General features: G+C 41.9%; 1 protein-coding gene across 1 annotated transcript; it reads left to right on the plus strand.

Moving 5' to 3' along the window:
- Positions 1 to 1,800: 1,800 nt before the first annotated feature.
- Positions 1,801 to 18,506, plus strand: rab21 (RAB21, member RAS oncogene family). The gene is made up of 7 exons (XM_072485112.1): positions 1,801 to 2,106; positions 7,242 to 7,301; positions 8,651 to 8,758; positions 10,374 to 10,437; positions 14,413 to 14,467; positions 14,560 to 14,648; positions 16,448 to 18,506. Exons 1-7 carry the CDS (start codon positions 1,966 to 1,968, stop codon positions 16,576 to 16,578), a joined length of 648 nt encoding a protein of 215 aa, XP_072341213.1. The 5' UTR covers positions 1,801 to 1,965; the 3' UTR covers positions 16,579 to 18,506.
- The last annotated feature ends 4,660 nt before the right edge of the window (positions 18,507 to 23,166 follow it).

Here is a 23,166-nt window from a genome sequence, read left to right on the forward strand (position 1 = left end):
GACTTTAGATCCACCGTGGAGAACATGCGGTAGTGTGCGATCTGATTTACCATGTCTGCAATCCGGGGATGGGGGTACGCATCGAGTTGCGTATACCGGTTAATGGTTTGGCTGTAATCAACCACCATCCGGAACTTTTCCCCGGTCTTGACGACCACCACCGGAGTTCTCCAAGGGCTATTGCTGGCCTCGATGACTCCCTCCCACAAGAGACACTGGACCTCAGACCTAATGGACGCCCTGTCCTGCATGCTATACCGCCTGCTTCTGGTGGCGACTGGCTTGCAGTCGGTGGTGAGGTTTGCGAAGAGAGGGGGAGGGTCGACTTTTAGGGTTGCGAGGCTGCAAATAGTGAGTGGGGGCATGGGCCCCCTGAACTTCAGAGTTAGGCTCCTGAGGTTACATTGGAAGTCGAGTCCCAATAGGAGAGGAGCGCAGAGGTCTGGGCGCAGATATAATTTAAAATTAGCGTACTCGGCACCCTGTATTGCTAGGGTTGCAGTAGTGCACCCTTGGATTTGCACCGAGTGCGACTCAGAGGCGAGGGAGATGGTTTGTTGCATCAGGAAAATTGGGAGCGAGCAGCGTCTTACCATGTCTGGGTGAATGAAGCTCTCTGTGCTCCTGGAGTCGAAGAGGCAAGGCGTCTCGTGCCTATTAACCTGGACGGCCATCATGGAGCTCCGCAGGTGCTTGGGTCACGACTGGTCCAGGGTGACTGCGCTGAGTTGCGGGTAGCCGGCGGCGTGATCGTAGGTGCTGGGGCGGCCCCGCGATGACTGTCCATGTAGAACGTACACGTCGAGTGGCGTAGCAGATGGCGTCCCCCGTTGGTCGAGCGTGGCGGGTGGTGAGGAAGATGGCGTCCAAGATGGCGGCCCCCGTGGATCGCACGTGGCCGGCCGCGTGGGGGAGGAGGGCCAAGATGGCGGCCCCCATGAGTCGCACATGCTGTGAGGAGGCAGAGTCGGCACACACGCTGCCACATTGCGGGGTCTGCGGGCCTGTGAGTCTGAGGATTGGGTCTGTTAGTTAGAGGCCAGGCAGACCTTGGCGAAGAGTCCTTTTCGCCCGCAGCTGCTGCAGTTCAAGTTACGGGCTGGGAATGCTGTCGGGAGTGTTGAGGCTGGCCGCAAAAATAGCAGGGTCGCCCCCCCCCCGCCCCCCCCCCATGATGGGCGGGCGGCCGCGCGGCACAGGCCTGGGGTAGTCTCTGGTTGGGGGCCCACGAGGGAGTCTCATGGTTGGCCGGGAATGCAGTAAGGCTCTGAAAGGCAACCTCCAGTGAGGTGGCTAACTTTACCGTGTCGTGCAGGTCCTGGGCCCCTTTTTCGAAAAATTTATTTCGCCTCCGCGGCCTGCGGATCGAGTTCCAGTCTGTCAGGTTTGAGGGCTGATTCCATAGTAGCATTTAAGCTGATTAAATTGATGCGACCATCAATTCACTCAGAGACACGAGGAGAAGTAAACCGTGGTTTTAATCAGTGCCTGCCTGCGACTGGGACATTACTGGGAACTGCCTGCAGGTCAACTGCTCTTTATACTTCCTTTCAAGGGGAGGAGCCATGGGCAGAGCCCGTACAGGCCCCAACATGTCCCCCTGTGGGTAATGCCATACAATGGCCCATAGGTGGAGCCCACAGGGTTAACAACATAACACAACAGCAGAACATGATACAGATGCACTGGTGAATTATTAGCAGTATACATTCACCACAAGGGGGTGGTTATCTTATTGCTGCAGCCTCTGCCTGGCCCCTCCCCCACTCTCCCCGAGCTGTCAATCAGGGCCTGTTCCCCCTGGAGGGCTGACGCAGGAGGAAGGAGACGCCATTAGACAAGAGGGCAGCGGCTTGTTTACTCGTCGCCGGGGCTGACTCACTTCCCGCTCTTCAGCAGCTCTCCGTCGGCGGCTCTCATGTGGATTGCGGCCGAGCTCTGCTGGGCTGCGTTTGTCTGCTGATAATGGCGGGCGCCGGGGCTGGGGGCGGTAAAACCTATTCGTTTAAAGTTGTCCTGCTGGGGGAAGGCTGTGTGGGAAAGACGTCTCTGGTGCTGAGGTACTGCGAGAACAAATTCAACGATAAGCACATCACCACGCTCCAGGTTCGTCACCCGTCCGATTATCTTTTCCACTCGGGTTTCCATTCCCTCCCGGCCCTGATTTGGATCCTTTAAAGGGAGGGTCTTGCCCACCGCCCCTCCTGGTGAAGAGGAGGCCCTCATGCCCATTGTCGATTTGACAAAGGATATTTTACATGCCAACCGCCTGCACATTGGGTGACCCGCACGTATTTGTTTGTTTGTCTTGTCAGCTTATGTGAGATGCGAGAGAACGGTGGTTGGAAGTGCCATGGTCACTGGGTAGCTTTTTTTTTGGGGGGGGGAGCTATTTTCGCTCCTCATGGTTACCCTGTGGGGTGGGGGTCTTCCAACAGACTCTCTTCCCTCAAGTGATCTGTTATCACTCGGATTTGCTTGCAGTAGCCGTTCCTGCATTCCAAGTTTGGCTTCAGAGCTGTTCTCCAATCTCGGGGTACCACCAGTGGCATGTGATGGATGTTATTGCACTGGCGTTTAGGGGGATCATTGTAACTTTGTGTATAAGACCATATTTTTTTTAAGGTGTATTGAACTCATTGAACCATTCAAAACCGGAACTTCCGCATCTAATGCTATTTTCTTTGGGTGTGGGGTGGGGGGAAAGTTCATGCACTTTAAAAAAAAAAAGTGGAATATGGTACCGTGGGCGTTGCACTAATCTCTTCAGAAGTTACGCATGCATCCTTGCATCACTTTTGGTAGTGAAAAGGCATATTTCACTCACATGACAGTGGGGCTTGGTCAGGAGATTTTGTAATCATTCAGTTTTTTATTTAACTGCCCATGTTCTACGGCGCAACTGGAATGACTTGATCTTTGAGGTATTATTCAAGGAATGTAATGAAAGCACCACTGAACCGTACAAATGAGACACGGTTGCATTTCTGGTATACTGATTATTGAAATATTACTGATTGTTGTTTTAAATAATCTGTTCACTGTTCAAATCATTATTAAGCAAAACATTTGATTCTGCAAATGGTTGTTTCTGAATTATGCAGCCTGGAAAAACAGCTGGTGGCATACAAAAATGGCAGGGAAAAGTTGATCAATACATAATTTCTCCAGTACTTTTGGATGTATTGGCATACATTGCATTCATTTTCAACATTTGCTTTGAATGTTATTATTAAACTTGTTATATTTTATAATGGAAGACAACCTGTTTTCGCAATCTCTTTTCCGTTCATTCAAATTTGATGCTATAAATGCAACTTCCTGTTTTCTCTTGGTAATGACTTGAAAAGTGAACTACTTTGGTCAATGCCTTTGTTCAGTTGTGCAGTTAAAAGATTACAGCTCTTAATTGAAATTGATGCATTTTAATATTCTTGTGCAAAAAAAAAAATGAATGTACGGAAGTTCCTGCACTTAGTGTGATGAGGTGAACCAATAATTGATTTCAAATTTGTTGCACTTTGAATCAAACTGCATTCATTATTGCCAATTTATATTTTCCTGTGTTTAAAGAAATTGGGGTTCGGTTTCATTGCCACTATACCACTTTAACACAAATGCAAATAAGGTTTGAATATGCATTGACAAAAGGCATATCAGTACCCTGCTTTACAAGCATTCTGAAATAGAGAGGTTTGAGGCTACCCCCAGGTTGCAGGGGCTTAACTCGGTTTTATCATAGAATTTAGAATTTACAGTGCAGTCACTTGTAGCATCTTTAACAAAATAAAACACCCCAAAGTACCCCTCTGAAACATTTATTGGATAATATTTTGATACTGAGTCACATAAGGGAATATTAGGACAAGTGACTAAAGATGTAAGTTTTAAGTGTCTTAAAGGAGTGGAGCAAGAAAATACAACAATGTAAATTTATGCTTGTGATTCCAAATAAACCTGTTGGACTTTAACCTGGTGTTGTATGCCCTCTTATTGTGCCTATCCCAGTCCAATGTCGGCATCTCCATCATTAAATTTGTGTAGCATCTTCAACATAATGAAATATCTTACAGCATTTCATAGGAGCATTATAAAACAAAGTATAACACTGGACCACATGAGAATAGGTCAGATAACCAAAAGTTAAAGGTAGTTTTTAATGAGTGTGTTAAAGCAGACAAGTGAGGTGTAGGGACTACATTTCAGATGTAGGCAGCTGAAGGCGCGACCACCAATGATGGAGTAATAAAAATTGGGGATGCTCAAGTGGCTACAATTAGATAAGCGCAGGTAGCTTGGAGCGTTGTGGGGTTGAAGAAGAGTACAGCTAATGGGAGGGTCGAGGCCATGGAGATATTTGCAAACAAAGTTGCGTTGTTTTAAGAGGATGCGTTTGCTGCCAAAATGGTACATGCGAAGTTGGAACCGTGGCCACCATCTTTATTGGGGGCTATGTGTAGCAGGACACGTGCAGTTATATCAACCTGAAATTGTAAAATTTACAGCAGAATCCAGTTTACAGGATGCAGCCTCTTTAGAAAGTTTGCAATAGTGGCATCCCCACAGCTTCTAAATTTCCTGCTTGAGAGCCTCTTCCCGTTAATTCGGATCTGTCACTGGGAATAAGCCATGGAGCTGCAATTGGCATTGTGGCTGCCACCAGGTGGCATAATGATCCCCAGAAACTGGGAAGGCTGTGCCCTGATTACCAGCCCGCCGCAGGGCTCCGAAACTGGGTGAACGACTTCAGGATCCAAATAAGATCTAATCGGCACTCTGTCTCCTGCAAATTATGAGATTGGCTTCTGCATAGACAAATGCATATGCGCAGACAGGTATCGGTGGCCGTCTTGTGTTGGCAGGAGACATCTGCTCTTAAAATCAAGACATTGCTTGACAATGTAGGTTAGTAAACACAAGAGGTGATGGGAGAACAGACTTCATGCAGGTTAAGACACCGGCAGTAGAGATTTGGATGACTTCAAGTTTAGAAGGTAGAATTTGGAAAAAACAGCCAGGAGTTTATTGGAATAGTAGAGTCTTGGGGTAACAAAACTATAAATGGGGATTTAAAGTGGCACAGTGGTTAGCACTGCTGCCCCACAGCGCCAAGGACCCGGGTTCAATTCCAGCCTTGGGTGACTGTGGATTTTGTACGTTCTCCCCGTGTCTGCATGGGTTTCCTCCAGGTGATCCAGTTTCCTCCTGCAGTCCAAAGATTTACAGGTTAGGTGGATTGGCCATGCTAAATTGCCCCTTAGTGTCCAACGATGAATTGGAGTTACAGGGATAGGGTGGGTGAGTGGCCTTGGGTGGAGTCTTCCACTGGTCAGTGGAGACTCAATGGACTGAATGGCCTCCTTCTGCACTGTGAGATTCTATTAGATGGACAAAATTGGGTGCTGTTACAGAGTTGGAAATGGACAGTGTTAGAGATGCCACGAATACAAGATCGGAAGCTCCTCATGTGATCAAATGTGACACCAGATTGACAACACAGCGAGATTAAGCCAGGGAGAGAGATGTAGTAATTAGCTACGGAACAGAGTTTGGAGCAGTTCCAGGCATTTAATTGGAGGAAATTTCTGCTCAACTTGCACTGGAAATCTGATAATTTTTTTTATCTGATAATTTTTTTGGAATAAATTTAGAGTACACAATTCATTTTTTCCAATTAAGGGGCAATTTAGTGTGGCCAATCCACCTAGCCTGCACATCTTTGGGTTGTGGGGGCGAAACCCACGCAAACACGGGGCGAAGGTGCAAACTCCACACGGACAGTGACCAGAGCCGGGATCGAACCTGGGACCTCGGCGCTGTGAGGCTGCAGGGCTAACCTACTGCGCCACCTTGCTGCCCGCTGATAATTTAGCAACAGTAGAGGTTTAAGATAGATGGTGATGATGTAGAGCTGGTGTCATCAGTGTACACGTGCAAGCTAATGTGCCTTTGGATTATGTCACCAAGGAGCAGACTGTAGTTGAGAAATATGGGGCCAAAGATAGATCCTTGTGAGGTGCACCAGGGTAACCATGTGGGAGCAGGAAGATAAGCCATTGCAAGTGATTCTCTGGCTATGATTTATATAGATTAAAAATGGAATCGGGTGAGAGTAGTCCCACCCAGCTGGATGACCATGGAGAGACATTGGAGGACCATATTGTGGTCAACTCTGTCAAAGGCTGCAGACAGTTCGAGAAGGATGAGGTTATAAAGTTTATCTTTTTTACCTCGACAAAGGATATCAGGAGTGGGAGCATGATTCGTGCATGGAGTCTGGGCAAGGTGAGATTGGATTTGTGAGGTGACAACACATTCACGGACATTTTGAGAGGAAAGGGAGGTTGGAGATGGGACAGCACATTGCAAAAGCAGTGGGGGTGAAAGGCTTTTTTTGATGGGGAGATGGTTTGAAGGAGAGGTTGATAATATTTGAAGAGAGAGAGACGTTTACAATATCGGCTGATGTGGGGAGGGAATTCCAAAGTTTATGGTCTAGGCAGCTGAACTAATGGCCACCAATGGCAGAGTGCTGAAAATCAGGAATATGAAAAAGGTGAGAATTAAGGAGTGCAGAGATCGCAGAAAGTTGTACGGCGAGATTAAGTTGGAAGTCTGAGGTCATGGAGGGATTGGAAAACAAAAATGAAAACTTTAAAATGGAGGCTTTGTCAGATCTAGATCAGCAAGTACAGCTAATAATAACGGGTCTGCCTATTGCATCTCGTATTCTGTAGGTTGTGATTATAATATTAGAAGGTCGTGATTATAATATTAGAATTAACTAAGACTGTGGTACCTAAGAACGTGTTAAATCTAATGCTACTCTCCACGTCCTGCAACTTTAGCAGTTGCTCGCCTTTTGGGACTTGGCGACTGCTCCATCCTCTACTTGAGGACCAGAGGCAACACAAATTTGCATCGAAGAGTGATGTTCTTGTTTGATTCTTAGAAACAACCTTGAAAAGAGCCTGCCAACACCTCAACTAGGTCCAGCCCAAGCCGTTTTTATTTCAAAGCGGAGCTGTTTTGTTGTCAGTAAATTTGGGGTGGGCGGGGGGGTTTCCAATTCCGTTCAGTTTATGTCAAAGACTGCATTTCCTGAAACATCCAATGTGTCCCACTTTGTTTTAGTTAAACATTGTTCTGTTGTTTTGTTTTCTTTGGCTTCCTTTGCGTAATAGCTTTTACAACAAAGATATTCAATCTGTAGTTTCACAAACTCTCTTTGTACATATTAGGCATCATTCTTGACCAAAAAACTGAATATTGGAGGCAAAAGAGTAAATATTGCAATTTGGGTAAGTACTCAAATTTATTATAAAGCGTTTACAACCAAATTAATCTAATTTGATTTAGTGGTAATGTGGAATAATATCTGTGTAATATAGGTGTTAAACATGAACTATTCCTAGGAAGGAGGAGTGAGAAGCCCTTCTTGAGAAAGTCTTGCTCTACTTCCCTCTGGTATCATATTAGGCTTTTATTTAAGTTTCAGACTGCATCTACGCTCTAGCTGCAATATCAATGCAAAGCAGAACTGCTTCTCTAGTGATGCTATAGTTGTAGCATAAACTAAATAAAAGAAACATTTAGAAAATTATAAATGTGCTTAACTAAGAGTTGAATGTTATCACCGAATCATAGAATTCCTACAGTGCAGAAGGAGGCCATTCAGCCCATCGAGTCTGCACCGGCCCTCTGAAAGAGCACCCTACGTAGGCCCAATCCACCGCCCTATTCCCGTAACCCCACCTAACCTTTGGACACTTGAGATAATTTTGCATGGCCAATCCACGTAACCTGCACATCGTTTTGGACTGTGGGAGGGAACCGGAGTTCCCGGAGGAAACCCATGCAGACACTGGGAGAATGTGCAAACTCCACACAGTGACCCAAGGTTGGAATTGAACCCGGGTATCTGGCATTGTGAGGGAGCAGTGCTAAACACTGCCATGTTATTTATGTGTAAATTAACTTCCTCTACCTTCATCTAAAGCTGCTTTTGATGACCAAATGTAATGGTTTTGTTAAGGTTGTCATTACCCAACTTAATTTTATCCCTTTTTTGTTGCAAGGTCTTCAAAAAATAATTAATTCATAATTATTTCTGGAATGAGTAAGGTTCCATTTCCACCTGTTGGAACGCAGACACTGCAGCTCCAGCTATGGCTTCCTGTCTGTTCCAAACATTCACCTTCTGGGTTCCCACAGCATCTGTCCTTGGCCGTCTCTTCCTGAAGTTTTGGTGTTTCTTGATAGAATTAACTGTAAGCATAAGAACAGCATAAAAGCTGATGCTGTGCTTCTGGAACCTGTGGCTGCCATTGCGCGATTGGGGCCTGTTGAGTCTCTGCTTCTTCCAGCTCAACATTAAAAGGTGATAGCTTTCATCTTTGATTTTCGTTTTCCATTAACTCCAGCCTCTTGTGCACTAGGTTGCTGTCTGGTGAATCAGACACCTTAAAGTCCTGATATGTTCAATGTGATTTGGAACTTGTAAATTTCAGTACGGTGGGATGCTTTCTTGCATATTTTCCCTCTGCTTCAGCTCAAACCCTTATGCCTTTTTCAAATAGAAATGGTTGCAAGTTGTACTGGTTTGGAAGAAAAAGTCATTATGAAAACAAACCTTTGTGTTCTAAACCAGGATACAGCGGGTCAGGAGAGATTCCATGCTTTGGGTCCAATTTATTACAGAGATTCTAATGGAGCCATATTAGTGTACGATATTACAGATGAAGACTCATTTCAGAAGGTGAGATCTTGAAGAATTTATGCATAAAGATACAATTGAGCCTTAAAGCTGCATTCCAGAATGTGACAAGTAAAATTATTACCAAATTGAGTGCTATGAAAGAGAAATGGCATGAGTTGCTTTCATTTTGGTTTTTTGAAATTCTGTTGTCCTTGTTAGTTCGAATTTGCAAATTATACAAATCAGCTCATGCTTTGGCAGACCATGAGTGAAAAAAATTACGTCAGCCCCAAGCACTCGGCCCATATAACTCTTCTCTTGCACAATTCTTTGGCATCCCTTCGTATTGCTGCCAGATAATGGCTCATGTGTCTCTAATTGTTGATTTATATAGTGTCTGTTAAGTAACCACAACTATGTCTGTGCAAGCTCTTATATGAACAAAATTTAGTTTATCAATACAAATAATATTACCGAGTTGCGAGGTTTATTTTAAATTTAAAGTACCCAATTCTATTTTTTTCCAAAGGAGCAATTTAGCGTGGCCAATCCACCCTCACATCTTTGGGTTGTGGGAGTGAGACTCATGCAGACACGGGGAGAATGTGCAAACTCCAGACGGAAAATGACCGGGGGCCGGGATCAAACCCGGGTCCTCAGCGCGTGAGGCAGCAGTACTAACCACTGTGCTGCCGTGCCGCCCCCTCTGAATTATGAAGTATAGTTCAGTTTAAATGTTCTCGTGAATTTGCGAACCGTTGATCGCTGGAGGTTGGAACAGTTTTTTTTAATCCCTTTTTTCTTAAGGTTGTATTCATCCTGGAAATGGAAAAAAAATGTTTAGTTAATTGAATTTTTCTATACTGCATTTTGAAAATTTGGGATTCCTAACTTTGGTTCTCACCCCCAATCCCTCACCTTTCCATGACCCATAAAGACTTTTGCAAGAGACTTGATGGGGCCATTGTTTTGCTCACAAATTAAAAGCTCAGCAAAGGAAACTAAACACTTCAAAACAGTGGCTCTTCCTCTTCCTGAAATAGCCTAATATGTTTTCCTAAGAAACATGGAGAAGACCTATATTTTAAAAAGCACCTTTCATGACTACTGGATAGTCCAGAGAGCTTTACTTTTAAACTTTGATTACTGTTGTAATGCAAGAAACATCTCATCCAATCTGTGCACTGCAGGCTCTGACAAATTAATTTTTAATAAAAATCTTTATTTTTGTCACAAAGTAGGCTTACATTGACAGTGCAATGAAGTTACTGTGAAAATCCCTTCGCACTATGATACTAGCCAGATAATCGGCTTGCTTTTTTTTTTGCGGGGTTGAATTGTGGGAGGGGCGATGTTGATTTGAGGGGTAAATATGGGCCAGAACAGAGAGAACTCCCCTGTGCTTTAAAATAATGCAGTGGGATCTTTTACATTTACCTAAGAGGGCAGGTGACGCCTTGGTTTGATGTTTCATCCAAAAGGTGACATCTCTGTAACAGTGCAGCACTTCCTCAGCACCATACTGTGTTTCAGCCTGGAGAGTGGTACTTGAAGCCTCAACCTTCTGACTCGGAGGCAAGGATGCCTTGGATGCAATTTTTGTTTAATGCTGAAATTGTGAATAAATGTTAAAACAATGCACTGATATTTACAAAATATGATGCTTTGTTCCTAGGTGAAAAATTGGGTGAAAGAATTGCGGAAAATGTTAGGAAATGATATTTCTTTATGTATAGTGGGTAAGTGTTCATCTTCTCTTTGTCAGCAAATAAATTGCATTTATTCTATCTAGATAATATATTTTTGTTGTTAGGCTGAACAGATGCAGCACCACTCTGAAATAAGGACCTGAATTTTAGCTTGGAGGTATGTTCTATCATGTGGGGGCCGAGGGTGGGTGCGCTGCTCTGAGGTTGTGTAACTTTAGAAGCATAGGTCTTCTGGGTCTTGACATTCTTTTCTTTAGGTTTCCTGACCACAGCCAGCCTGACAGCCTGTTGGATAGGAAAACCTACATCACACCGATGGCTGAGCTGCTCTGTGAACTGGTGGGAGTGGGGGAGGGAGTGTTCTGGAAGAGATAACTAAGGGAGATTGTGGGAATGCATTGGGAAGAGAAAGATTGCTAGAAGCGGGGTGAGTGAGGGATGAAGAAACACTGGAGGGAGTTCGATGGGAATGTGAGCTTGGTAGCTTGTTGGACTTGCAAGAAGTACTCGTCCTAGCCCACACGTTTATTTCATGATTCACCCGTTTCCATCTCCTTTGACCTGTCAAATTTCCTGAGGCCTGGGAATAGAATCACTGTTAAAATGAAGGCCCGTGGCCTCGTCACACTGCTTAAATGACCAACCTGTCTATTTTATGTGTCTCAATTTTTTAGGCCATACTGTTAAGATTGCTAAAGACCCCAAACATGATATAATCTCCAGTTAGAACAATGAGATGTATCAAAATGGATCCTCTGATGAGAAAGCTGGTCATAGAGCCAAATGCTTTGTTTATTTTAGGAATACATAAAGATGAAATTATCTTGTGGTATCTAAGCTAAGAAAGGGTAGAAGATTCTCGATTTTATTTTAAAGAAATATGTTTTCCTGAACTTTAAAAAAAAAAAACCCTCATTTTAAAACACTGCACGAGAAGATTCCTTTATATATTATTTTTAGTAAGGGCAGCATGGTGACGCACACTGCACGAGAAGATTCCTTTCTATACTATTTTTAGTAAGGGCAGCATGGTGACGCAGTGATTAGCACTGCTGCCTCACGGCGCCGAGGTCCCAGGTTCTATCTTGGCTCTGGGTCACTGTCCGTGTGGAGTGCATATTGTCCCCGCATTTGCGTGGGTTTCGCCCCCACAACCCAAAGATGTGCAGGGTAGGTGGATTGGCCACGCTAAATTGCTGCTTAATTGGAAAAAATAAATTGTCACTCTAAATTTATAAGAGAAAAAAAAATGCTACTTTTGTGAAATTGAAAATAGACTTTTCATTTATGACCTTGCTATGGGTATTGTCGAAAAGGAATCTTTCCCTTTAAATGTCTTTGCATTTCATTAGCATGCCAAAACATAATTGAGAAAGACACCAATTACACCGTCCACAAAAGTGTGCAAACTGCTGTACCATACACTTGGCTTGGTAGAAGTTTCTTATAATGTTGGCCAGAGGATAAAGATTTTTTAAAAATTGTCTAATCACTTTTTCAATTAAAAAAAAAAGTCAGGAGAATGAGCCAACTTCGATATTACAAATGAAAATAGTTTTGACCACGAAACTAACATTTGCAGCACAGCTAATAATTTGGTAATTAGCCATTGTCCGTGAAGGACCATAGGTATCTCTGTCCATAGCGAGAGTTGGTTACAGAGCTTCAGGAGCTCCACACCACATCAAGTTTACTTCCAAGTGGAACAAAAAGCCTCTCTTTCCCAACCTTGGTTGGATGTATCCAAATTTTAAAATGGTGATGTATCCAAAGTGGTGTTTAATGATTAAAGGGAATCTTGATATCATGGCTGGGACATCTTTCTCTGTCTCCTTTGATTTTTTTTGGGGGGAAAAGATGATTAAACTAATGATGCTGTCTTTTAAACTTTCTTAATCCTTGGTTTAATATTTTAAGTAACAACATCTTGAGAGTTGCAATCTTCCTGCTGATGTATGACTAAAAGTAAGTGAACTTTGAAGAATGGCAAGGTTAAAATCCAGCTTTTTTTTCCAATTTCAAGTGGAGATGTGGCTTCCTTTTTAATGCATTAGGGATTTATTTTTCGATTTTGTTCAAGTCAAAACTTTCTAGCCTTATTTTTCCAGTAAATTGTCACAGTTGTTATAATTTACAATGACAACTGTCATGAGTTCCAAATTATCCATGCGTGTGACCAATGTCCCAAGTGTTCGAATTCTAACATGATCATGGGATTTGGACTTTGAAATGGCCAGAAACTAAAATTCAGTTTAAGAACTTCATCTAAATCACAAGATTGTGATCAGCCCTACAACAATATGCCCTCAGTGAGTCTGTTTTGTCCTTTATCTTTAGAAACATATCTGTAAATGAACCAGTGCTTTCCAATTGTGCTTTCTGACGAGTTCACTCAAACCTGAGCCCAAATATGAAATAATTCTTTAAATTTCATGTGGTTTATAAATTACACTGTAAAAATATCCAATTTAGAAAGTGATGCCATGGTCCAATGAGTCTACCATTTCTATCCAATTTAAAATGAAGGTTGAGGTTCGTGCAGCCGCGCAACTATTTAGGTGTGCCATAGAGCAGTCAAATGCAATTTAAAATCGTGAGATGGTGCTGATGCAAACCAAGAGCTTATAGTTTTGCCTGCAAGGGACAGTGGACTGGATTGGACGTTCCCCTTACTGCTTTTGTGTATTTCATCTTGGTGTGATCAAAAACACTAAATTGGATGTTGCAAAGAGAAAACTTAATATTTTACAAGTTAATAATTTTGATGGAATAATATTTCCACTCTTCGGGGAGGGGACAAGGAATCATCTGTTTAAAATTGTTGCAAAAAAGAGCGAGGATAGAAGTTTGCCGAAATCTGTGCACATAGAGGATTGTTAAATCATTGAATGCCTTGCGACAGGTAATGGTTGAGGCAGTGATCACTGCAATAATGCATCTTTTTAAGTGAAATGTGGATACATATTTGAAGTAGAGAAAAAAACTGAACTCTAGGGAGCAGAGCGTGGCAATGAGCTTAGTTTTGAACCGTTCTTGGGAACAGCTAGCACAAGACTTGATGGGCTAAATGGAAACATGTATCTTCTCATCTGGAAATGTACGAAATAGCAAGCTCTGCCCTGTGAGACTGTTCGCTCATTCAGTATAATCATGACTGATCTTCCTCAACTCCACATTCCTGCAGTATCCCCATACCCTGAATACCCCAAAATCTATAGATCTCTGTCTTGAATATACTCAATAACCAAACATCCATAGGTCCCTGGGTAGAAGACCCCAAAAATTCACAACACTGAGTAATTAAAGTTCTCCAGTCCTAAATGGCCAAGCTGTTTCTGCTGATTGTGGCCTCTGGGTCAAGTTGCCGAAACCAGGGCATACATTCACCCAGCATCTACCCCGTTGAAGCTCTTGAGAATCTTGTATGTTTCAATTAAATGCTGAAAGGACTTTAGATACTACCTTTCCCAACCTCTGGATACCCAAAGCACTTTATAGTCAAAGTGAAGTACTTTTGAATTGTAGTCAATCTAATAATGTTAGAAACTTGCAGCCAACTTGTGCACAGCCAAACTCCCTCAAACAGCAACCTGACAAGACCAGATAATCCATTTTTGTGATGTTGATTGAGGGATATTGGTACGAATAACCTTGGCTGTCATATTGAATCTCTTAATTAATATTTTCAGTTATGAAAGTACGAATTCCCACGCAAGTGGTTTAAACATGAACCAAGATTTTTAGTTTTATGACACTTCTGAATGTGAGATTTTAATTCTAAATATCTAGAGTATACACTCCTGTACATTTGATTAATAAGTAAGCTTTTGGTTTTCACTAATGGACTGATGAAAGCATTGAATGGTTGAAATCCCAGAATCTTGCTTTAAATTGAATTTGACCCCGATTTAAAAATCATTGGTCATGATTATAAAGATTAATGGGCCCTTTTGTGTATTATAACCAATTAGAAAGCTCAAATTTTTGTGTTTTTAAAAAAAACAGGTAATAAATTAGATCTTGAAAAGGATCGTCATGTGTCAGTTGAAGAAGCAGAGGTGTAAGTACACAATAAATTCTATTATTCTCTGTTCCATAATCATTCTTAAACAATGTGGATTCTTTGACATTAACTGACTTACATTTGTACAGGTACGCTGAATCAGTTGGAGCAAAACACTTCCATACATCTGCCAAGCTGAACAAGGGAATTGAAGAACTATTTCTTGATCTTTGTAAACGTGGGTGAAATTTTGCCACTTATTTACTTGCCATGATGTAGTGGATGTTAAAAGTTTATTTCAAAATGTTAAAATCCCTGTCAGGAGTAATAAAGGACCTTTCAACATTTCACATGTATCATCTCCAATAGCATCCGTTACAAAGTACAAACACTACTTGATATAAATTTAATTGGATTGTTAATTTTGGTGCAGAAAGGGCAGCACAGTGGCGCAGTGGGTAGCACTGCTGCATCACGGCACCGAGGTCCCAGGTTCGACCCCGACTCTGGGTCACTGTCCATGTGGGGTTTACATATTCTCCCAGTGTTTGCGTGGATTTTGCCTCTACCCAAAGATGTGCAGGATAGTTGGATTGGCCATGCTAAATTGCCCCTTAATTGGAAAAAATGAATTAGATACTCTAAATTTTTTAAAGAATTTTGGTGCAGAAAGGGCTTTTTAAAAAAAAAAATTCAAATGATTTTAATGCATTTTGTTCATCACATAGAAATGTTGAATGATTGCAACCCTTTTCAGACCGTGCAACAAATTTCTGACGTATCATCTTCGCTATTTTGACGTTTTGTTTCCATTAAATGTTTTCCATCTGTGAACTTCACTTCAATCAATTTAGTCCCATTCCTCTACACTTTTGAGAATTTGTTTTCTTCATGTTCACTTCCGTTTTCTCTGAATTCTAGTTCTACAACTATTTCTATTAGGGCATTCCTTATTATAACTCTTCAAAAAAAAAAAATAATAATAATTCTCCCGCTTCCTATATAAGACAGGAGCAGAAGAAGGCCATTCGGCCAATTGAGTCTGCTCCGTCATTCAATGAGATCCTGACTGATCTGATAGGATAATCCTCAACTCCACTTTCTCGCCTTATCACCATAACCCTTGATTCTCACTGATTGAAAATCTGTCTATATCAGCAATGAACTTATCAATAACCCAACATCTGCAGCCCTCTACGGTAAAGAATTCCACAGATTCCTCTCTCTGGGGTGCTGATAAAGTTATGCCCTCTGGTAATAGAAGCATCAATTTTCCTAAGTTACCTGATTTGAAACACCAGTATCTGATATTCTCTAAACTTGTACAAATGAAAAAATTTAAATTTTCTCGTCACTGCTCATAACTAAGGTCCTGCATGATCAGTACCATCTTAGTGAATATCTTCTGCACCTTCTCCATAGCTTTAATGTCTTTTTCTAAACCAATGTGCAAAAACTGTATGCCATATTCAAGCCATTGGCCCGATTCAACCAACAATAAGTCAGGAGTGAGGACACCCCCTTGGGGTCGCTGCGGGGCCTCTCCCTTTTCAGGCCTCCACACCTCCTTTCAGGACTCCACCCGTCATAGCCCCCCTTATCTCTTCTTTCATGGGCCTGGCTTCCCTCTGGCCCAGACCCTTGGCACTTTCAAGGTGCTGGGGTGCCAGAGGGAGAGCCATGGGGCCACCCGGCCATGTCCCTGACTACCCAGGAGTGCCCAAAGGCCCGGGACCTCCCAGCTGCCGTTGGGCCTGGTCCACATTTGTGTGGACCAGTACCAAACGGTGCCTGGTCCAGGCCTCATTGATGAGACTTTCCGGGCCATGGGAGAATATAACATGATCCAGATCGCAAGGTCTATCGAGGTTTGGATGAATCTCGCGAGATGTCTAAAGTGTTGAGAATCTCGTGAGAGGCCTTTTGCGAGATTCATCAGCCTCGTTGTATGACCATGTCGGGCGTGACAAGACCTTTGAGTCACTCCCCATTTTTAAAAATTGTGCAGACTGAATTTTATTTTTGTTTCTTATTTAGGAATGATAGAAACAGCTCAGGCAGAAGAAAGGGCAAAAGGCAATGGCAATGGCCAATCTGCGAACACAAGACGAGGTGTACAGATAGTTGATGATGAACCCCAACATCAGAGTAGAGGATGTTGTTTTTAATTGACCAAAACTGTTGATCTTTGTTTCTGAAATGAAGACCGCCATGCACCACATCGCATTTCTTATCAGCAGAATGTTAAGTGTTTTAAGATAAAACTCACCTTTAAAGGACTAAAAGTGCTAAACAAAGTGGAATGTGTGACCAGAAAGTTTTATTTTTCCTTTTTTTTTTACACTTGTCTGAACAGAAATGATCAGTGGCCTTTGTCATGAACCTTATTTAGAACGGTCTTTTTTAATTGAAAAGCTGTATAATTTGCATGAAGCATCTTAGTATGTAGAAGCTCTAGTTGTACTGTCCTTTTAAAATCAGATCTCTATTATTTAATAATTTATGTATATGTGTTGATTAGTATGCATTTGATTGTTTTTGAACATAACTACTATATGTGCAAATTCAGTCAGATTTTATAGTTTGAGCAGGGATTTGCACAGGGCTCTTCCTATTTTGAGTTTATTCAATCTGTTCCTTAATATGGTGAAAATATGCATATAAATTTCATATTAAATATTTTATCCACTTTACAAGTCTTGTACATGTCATACCTTTCCGCTTTTCCAAGAACCTGTGTGAATAGGGATCCAAAACATTTAAATAATGGCCCAGCTTTTGCTGTAACAAGGGATCTAATGGCATCTGCTGTTAGGTAAATGCCCTTGCATGGTTAGATTTTTAAACCTTTGTGTGGCAAATTGCTAAAAGCGAGTTGATGATGCTATGTTGAGGGAAGCATGTCTTCAAGGATCTGTGTGAACAGAGCAAGCAACAATATCTCCTTAACCAATCAGGTTGAAGGATGGGGGGGGGGGAGAAAGAGGAGAAAGGAATAATGATGAACGGTGTAAATTACTGGGTGAATTCGATTTCAAATCTGATAGAGAAAAATAAATATTGATTTAGAGGTGAAAGAAAAGAGACAAAGGAAAAGTACTTTAAAAAAAAAAAATTAAACTTTTTGATTTTTAAAATCGTCAACAAATCATAGCTGAAATAATGCAATTCCACACTTTTAATAGTTAATTTTCAAGTCCGAGGTCTTGGATAGCAATTATTGACTGTTATTACATCTTTTAAAATATACTTGCATTTGTAATTATGAAAATTAATTTTATGCCAAGTTTAGTTTGTATCTATCCTGCAAATAGAACAACTTCACGCCATTCCTTCCACATCAGTGGTGAGGCAGACAGTGAAATGCAGTTTTCATGAAGCTAACTCAAACAGCAATTTTAAGATATTGTTATTAACTACGCATCCACTTCTCGCCTGATGCTGCTGCACCATATTTACTTAAATAACACCAAGAACCAATGGTAGCAGTGGTTAGCACTGTTGCTTCACAGCGCCAGGGCCCCAGGTTCGATTCCTGCTTGTGTCACTGTCTGTGTGGAGTCTGCACGTTCTCTCCGTGTCTGCGTGGATGTCCTCCGGGTGCTCTGGTTTCCTCCCACAAGTCCAGAAAGATGTGCTGTGCTGTTAGGTAATTTGGACATTCTGAATTCTCCCTCCGGTGTATCCGAACAGGAATGTGGCGATGAGGGACTTTTCACAATAACTTCATTGCAGTGTTAATGTAAGCCAACTTGTGACAAGATTATTATCTGTTCCTTTGACAGTAAAATCTGGGCCATTCTTTCTGTCAAAGTACAATCCCCCTCTCCACAAATGTTTTTAAATAAAGGGGTGAAATTAGTCTTTGGCAGGATAGAAACAGGCAGAAACAAACTGGCACACCACCTGAAGACCTTTGGAGGTGAAGTTATGCTTTGAAAATTGAACCACCAAGGTCTGAAGAAATGTACAATTTGTTGAATGTTTTGTGTGCAGTGTCAGGGGAGAATGTTTTATTTGATTATGGTTTAAAAGTGCAATGCTAAATTTCTTACCTGTAAATCTAAATCAATGTAATAAATGCACTAAAGAGTCATCTGTGTTCTAAGCACTGCTGTGTTTCCTCAACTATTTTCTTTCATAATATACCATATGAAGGGAACTGCAATGTATCTTAACCTATTTTGAACAAATTAATGTTGATTGTAACATACTTACAATGGTTTAAAGGTGAGTTTTGATTGTTATGAACTGATTTTAAATCATTAATAGTGAAGTTTTACAACTCTAGCGAACATGACTTTATCATACTGCATTTTGGGCAGACTTGTCCAAGAATTGTGCAACCATCTCTTTGTCTCAAGCCAAACATAGAATGATCAAGTTTAACAAAAACTTCAACTGGGCGATGGTGGCATAGTGGTAATGTCATTCTAATCGAGATTACAAACTCCACCATGGCAGCTGGTAGAATTTGAATTCAATTAATTTTAAAAATCTAAAATTACAACACACTTCTCAGTAATGGTGAAATTAACAAAGGTTGTCATAAAAGCCCACCTGGTTCATCAATGTCATTTAAGGAAAGAAATCTGCCACACTTGGTCTGGCCTGCATGTGACTCCCTACCCACAGCAATGTGGTTGACTCTGAAATGCTACTCCATGAAATGCCATACAATAGGGATGGACAACAAAAGCTCACCTTGCCAGTGACGCCCACATCTCATGAAAGAATTTTTAAAACATTAACTTTCAAGGGCTAAATTCAAAGGCATCAAGGAAGATTTAAAATAAATGCATGTATTAAAGAGGTATATTTCCAAATGGAACATTCTTAAAACAATAGTGTGGGACACGCTTAAAATCAACAAGCTCGGGGTGGGACGGTGGCACAGTGGCTAGCACTGCTGCCTCATGATGCTGAGGACCTGGGTTCGATCCCGGCCCTCGCTCACTATCCGTGTGGAGTTTGCGCATTCTTCCCGAGTCTGTGTGGGTCTCACCTCCATGTGCAGCGTAAGTGAATTGGCCACGCTAAATTGCCCTTTAATTTAAAAAAAAAATTGGGTACTCTAAATCTTTTTTTAAATCAACAAGATCAGCCAAGCTTGATCCTGAATGGATTATCGGACAAAAGAAAAATAAGGAAGGAGGATTGCATTTACAAATATTCCATCAAAGAGAGGGGTTCACGGACATGAATACATCACGCAAAAGCAAATTGTGTGGGTGATCAAAGGGAAACCTAGAAGAACGTTTTTTTAAATAAATTTAGAGTACCCAATTATTTTTTCCAAAGAGGAAATTTAGCATGGCAAATTCGCCTACCCTGTACATCTTTGGATTGTGGGGGTGAGAACCACGCAAACAAGGGAAGAATGTGCAAACTCAGCCCGTGTGACCCAGGCCGGGATCGAACCTGGATCTTCGCCACTGTGAGGCAGCAGTGCTAACCACTGTGCTGCCCCTAGAAGAATTTGGACCAACAAATTATAGCAATATGCAATAGAGCAGTGGCAGAGAATATTTTTAGACATTAAAATCTTTGCTGGATTTGAATTTCAGGGTGGTCAAATAATAGTAAATATAGTTGCTTCATTGCAAGAATATGCAAGCAATATTTCTCCAGGAAAAGAAGTATCAAGACGAAATTCATGACATTACAATACAAAATGGCTAGTGTAAGGGTACTCATTTCAAAAAGCGTGACAAACATGGTCAACTATGGAGCCATCGTTCTTGCTTTAGCCTTGCGTAACAATTAAATATTGATTATCAGATCAATTACAAGCTGGTAAACCAGGCAACACGTAATAGACAACAGTCTTTAACCTAATAGAACATCCAAGTTGCTTCAGTGGAATTTGGGGTAGCACGGTAGCACAAGTGGATAGCACTGTGGCTTCACAGTGCCAGGGTCCCAGGTTCGATTCCCCGCTGGGTCACCGTCTGTGCGGAGTCTGCACATCCTCCCCGTATCTGCATGGGTTTCCTCCCACAGTCCAAAGACGTGCAGGTTAGGTGGATTGGCCATGCTAAATTGCCCTTAGTATCCAAAAAGGTTAGGAGGGGTTATTGGGTTACGGGGATAGGGTGGAAGTGAGTGCTTAAGTGGGTCGGTTCAGACTCGATGGGCCGAATGGCCTCCTGCACTGTATGTTCTATGTATGTTAAAATGTGACATTGAGCCAGATTTTTTCTTCATGAGATATAGGTGTCACTGATAAGGCCAACGTTTGTTGTTGGGATACTGGGCCAGACCCCCAACCAGCTCAGAACAGCAAACAATATTTCTATTTGTAAAACTGAGGAAAGTATACTTCATCCCAGGAATGATCACTCTTACCAATAGGTATCTTTTATGTTAAAACCAACTTTAACTTAAGCACAGAATTAACCACATTTACATCAAAGAAATAGCTTTACAATAATCAGATAAACAGCTCTTACATAAAAGGAAAACTTAAACTTACTATCTACACCTACCACTAATTCCAATTAAGCAGCCCAATACAGTTCAAATGTCACTTATAAATAAAGTTAACAGGTTAATTGCTTAGTTGTGTGAAAACCTTTGGTGGGAATTCAAGAGCAGATCCAGTGCACTTCTGTGCAACCTGACAGCATTTGGCAAAACTGCTATTCAACTTAAAATATTCTACAGACTGCAAAACTACAGCCACCTGGCTAATTCCATCATCAGTATCCCACTAAGTTCCATGACCTGCTTAGATCGAACTAAATACCTCATAAATTATCTACACTTCAGGGACTCTCCAGCAAGCAAAATATCGTACACACCCCTGTCTGCATCAGCGGGGCTGAGGTGGAGATGGTTGACAAGCTTCAAATTCGTAGGTGTGCACATCACCAACATCGACCAAGAAAGCACAACAGCACCTATACTTTCTCAGGAAACTAAGGAAATTCGGCGTGTCCAGATTGGCTCTTACCACCTTTCACTGCACTTAGAAAGCATCCTATCTGGCTGCATCACAGCTGGTATGGTAACTGCTCAGCCCAAGACCATACAAAACTACAGTCGTGAACACTGCCCAGTCCATCACACAAACCCGCCTCCCATCCATTGACTCTGTCTACACCTCCCGCTGCCTTGGGAAAGCGGGCAGCATAATCAAAGACCCCTCCCACTCGGCTTACTCACTCTTCCAACAGGCAGGAGATGCAAAATTCTGAGAACACGCACTACCAGATTCAAAAACAGCTTCTTCGCCGCTGTTACCAGATTCCTAAATGACCTTATGGACTGATCTGATCTCTTCACACATCTTCTCTACTGAGAAGTACCACACTCTTGTATGCTTCACTCGATACTTGTGAATATGTATTTACATTGTGTATTTTATGTTTGCCCTATATATTTTCTTTTCATGTATGGAATGATCTATCTGAACTGTATGCAAAACAACACTTTTCACTGTACCTCGGTACACATGACAATAAACAAATCCAATCCAGCCCAAAAGACTATTTCATGAGCCCTTTATCTGTAACCAAGTAAGTGGTCAGAAGGAATGATTAGCTCAGGTTTCATGACTCTAATTACAGCTTTAGTAGGTACACTGCCTGTGTGTATTTTAAACCTGGGTTTTTAATAACATTACTGCAACAGAATCTAAAACGTATAACAATATCTACATTCATCACAAAAGTGAGAAGCAGGTTGCAAACAGGATGAGAGGTGTTCAATGGAGACAATGTGGTAGGAGTGTAAATTGAAGAAGGAATCATCAAATGAGTTTGCTTCATAATTGTTATTTTATGTGAACAAATGCTACTCCTCGCTGTTGTAATGGCAACAAGCAGGAGTGTGGCTGAAATAGAAATGAGGGATGGTTCTGCTCAACCCAACAGCATTTGGCAAAACTGCTGTTCAACTTAAACTCCTTAACAGACTGCAAAACTACAGACAGACCTGGCTCCACCCATTAATTATATTATCTGTATCCCACTGTTCCATGACCTGCTTAGCTAGGACTAAACATCACTTCCTTAAATTATCTCCACTCAGGGTGGCACAATGGTTAGTACTGCTGCTTCACGCGCCAAGGACCCGGACTCGATCCTGACCCCAGTTCACAGTCCGTGTGGAGTTTGCACGTTCTTTTACAACAAGCAATGATAGTTTTGAGGTCACCACTAGGGAGACTAGTATGGACAAAAGATGGAACAGTTCAGGCTGCACCAATTTCCTCTCACCACCTCTGTAAGCAGAAGATGTTTAGAATATTTTCCCCAAAGAATACACAGGGCATGTGTTCCCAATATCTCATTCTTTTTGTGATCCAATTGTACTAATCAGAGCAAACTCAAGTTAGGACTAACAGACGATTGGCTTATTTTACACATTCAAAACCCAAAAGGAGTGTTCTCTAGTTACAACTGCACACAATCGCACAGTAAAAGGGGACAGAGAGGATATGCAATAAATGGGGATGGGGAGAATACGTTTAACAGTATAAAGACCACAGAACAAATGAATATTAGCTCACATGAGTTGCAGAGTGTAAAGGCAAGAGTCCAGAAGGTGTTTCCTTCATGGTGAGGTTCTGTTCTGATATCTTTTTAAATTTAGAGGACCTAATTATTTTTTTCCACTTATGGGGCAATTTATCGTGGCCAATCCACTTACCCTGCGCATAGAACATACAGTGCAGAAGGAGGCCATTTGACCCATCGAGTCTGCACCAACCCACTTAAGCCCTCACTTCCAGCCTATCCCCGTAACCCAAT

This window comes from Scyliorhinus torazame, chromosome 19, assembly GCF_047496885.1.
Source record: "Scyliorhinus torazame isolate Kashiwa2021f chromosome 19, sScyTor2.1, whole genome shotgun sequence".
Lineage (NCBI taxonomy): Eukaryota > Metazoa > Chordata > Chondrichthyes > Carcharhiniformes > Scyliorhinidae > Scyliorhinus > Scyliorhinus torazame.

Bases quoted from the DNA above. Each gene is read 5' to 3' on its own strand.
- rab21 (XM_072485112.1), top strand. From the start codon at position 1,966: ATGGCGGGCGCCGGGGCTGGGGGCGGTAAAACCTATTCGTTTAAAGTT. The intron at 2,107-7,241 runs GTTCGTCACCCG...TGTACATATTAG, and splicing joins AGCACATCACCACGCTCCAG to GCATCATTCTTGACCAAAAA. The intron at 14,468-14,559 runs GTAAGTACACAA...ACATTTGTACAG, and splicing joins TCAGTTGAAGAAGCAGAGGT to GTACGCTGAATCAGTTGGAG.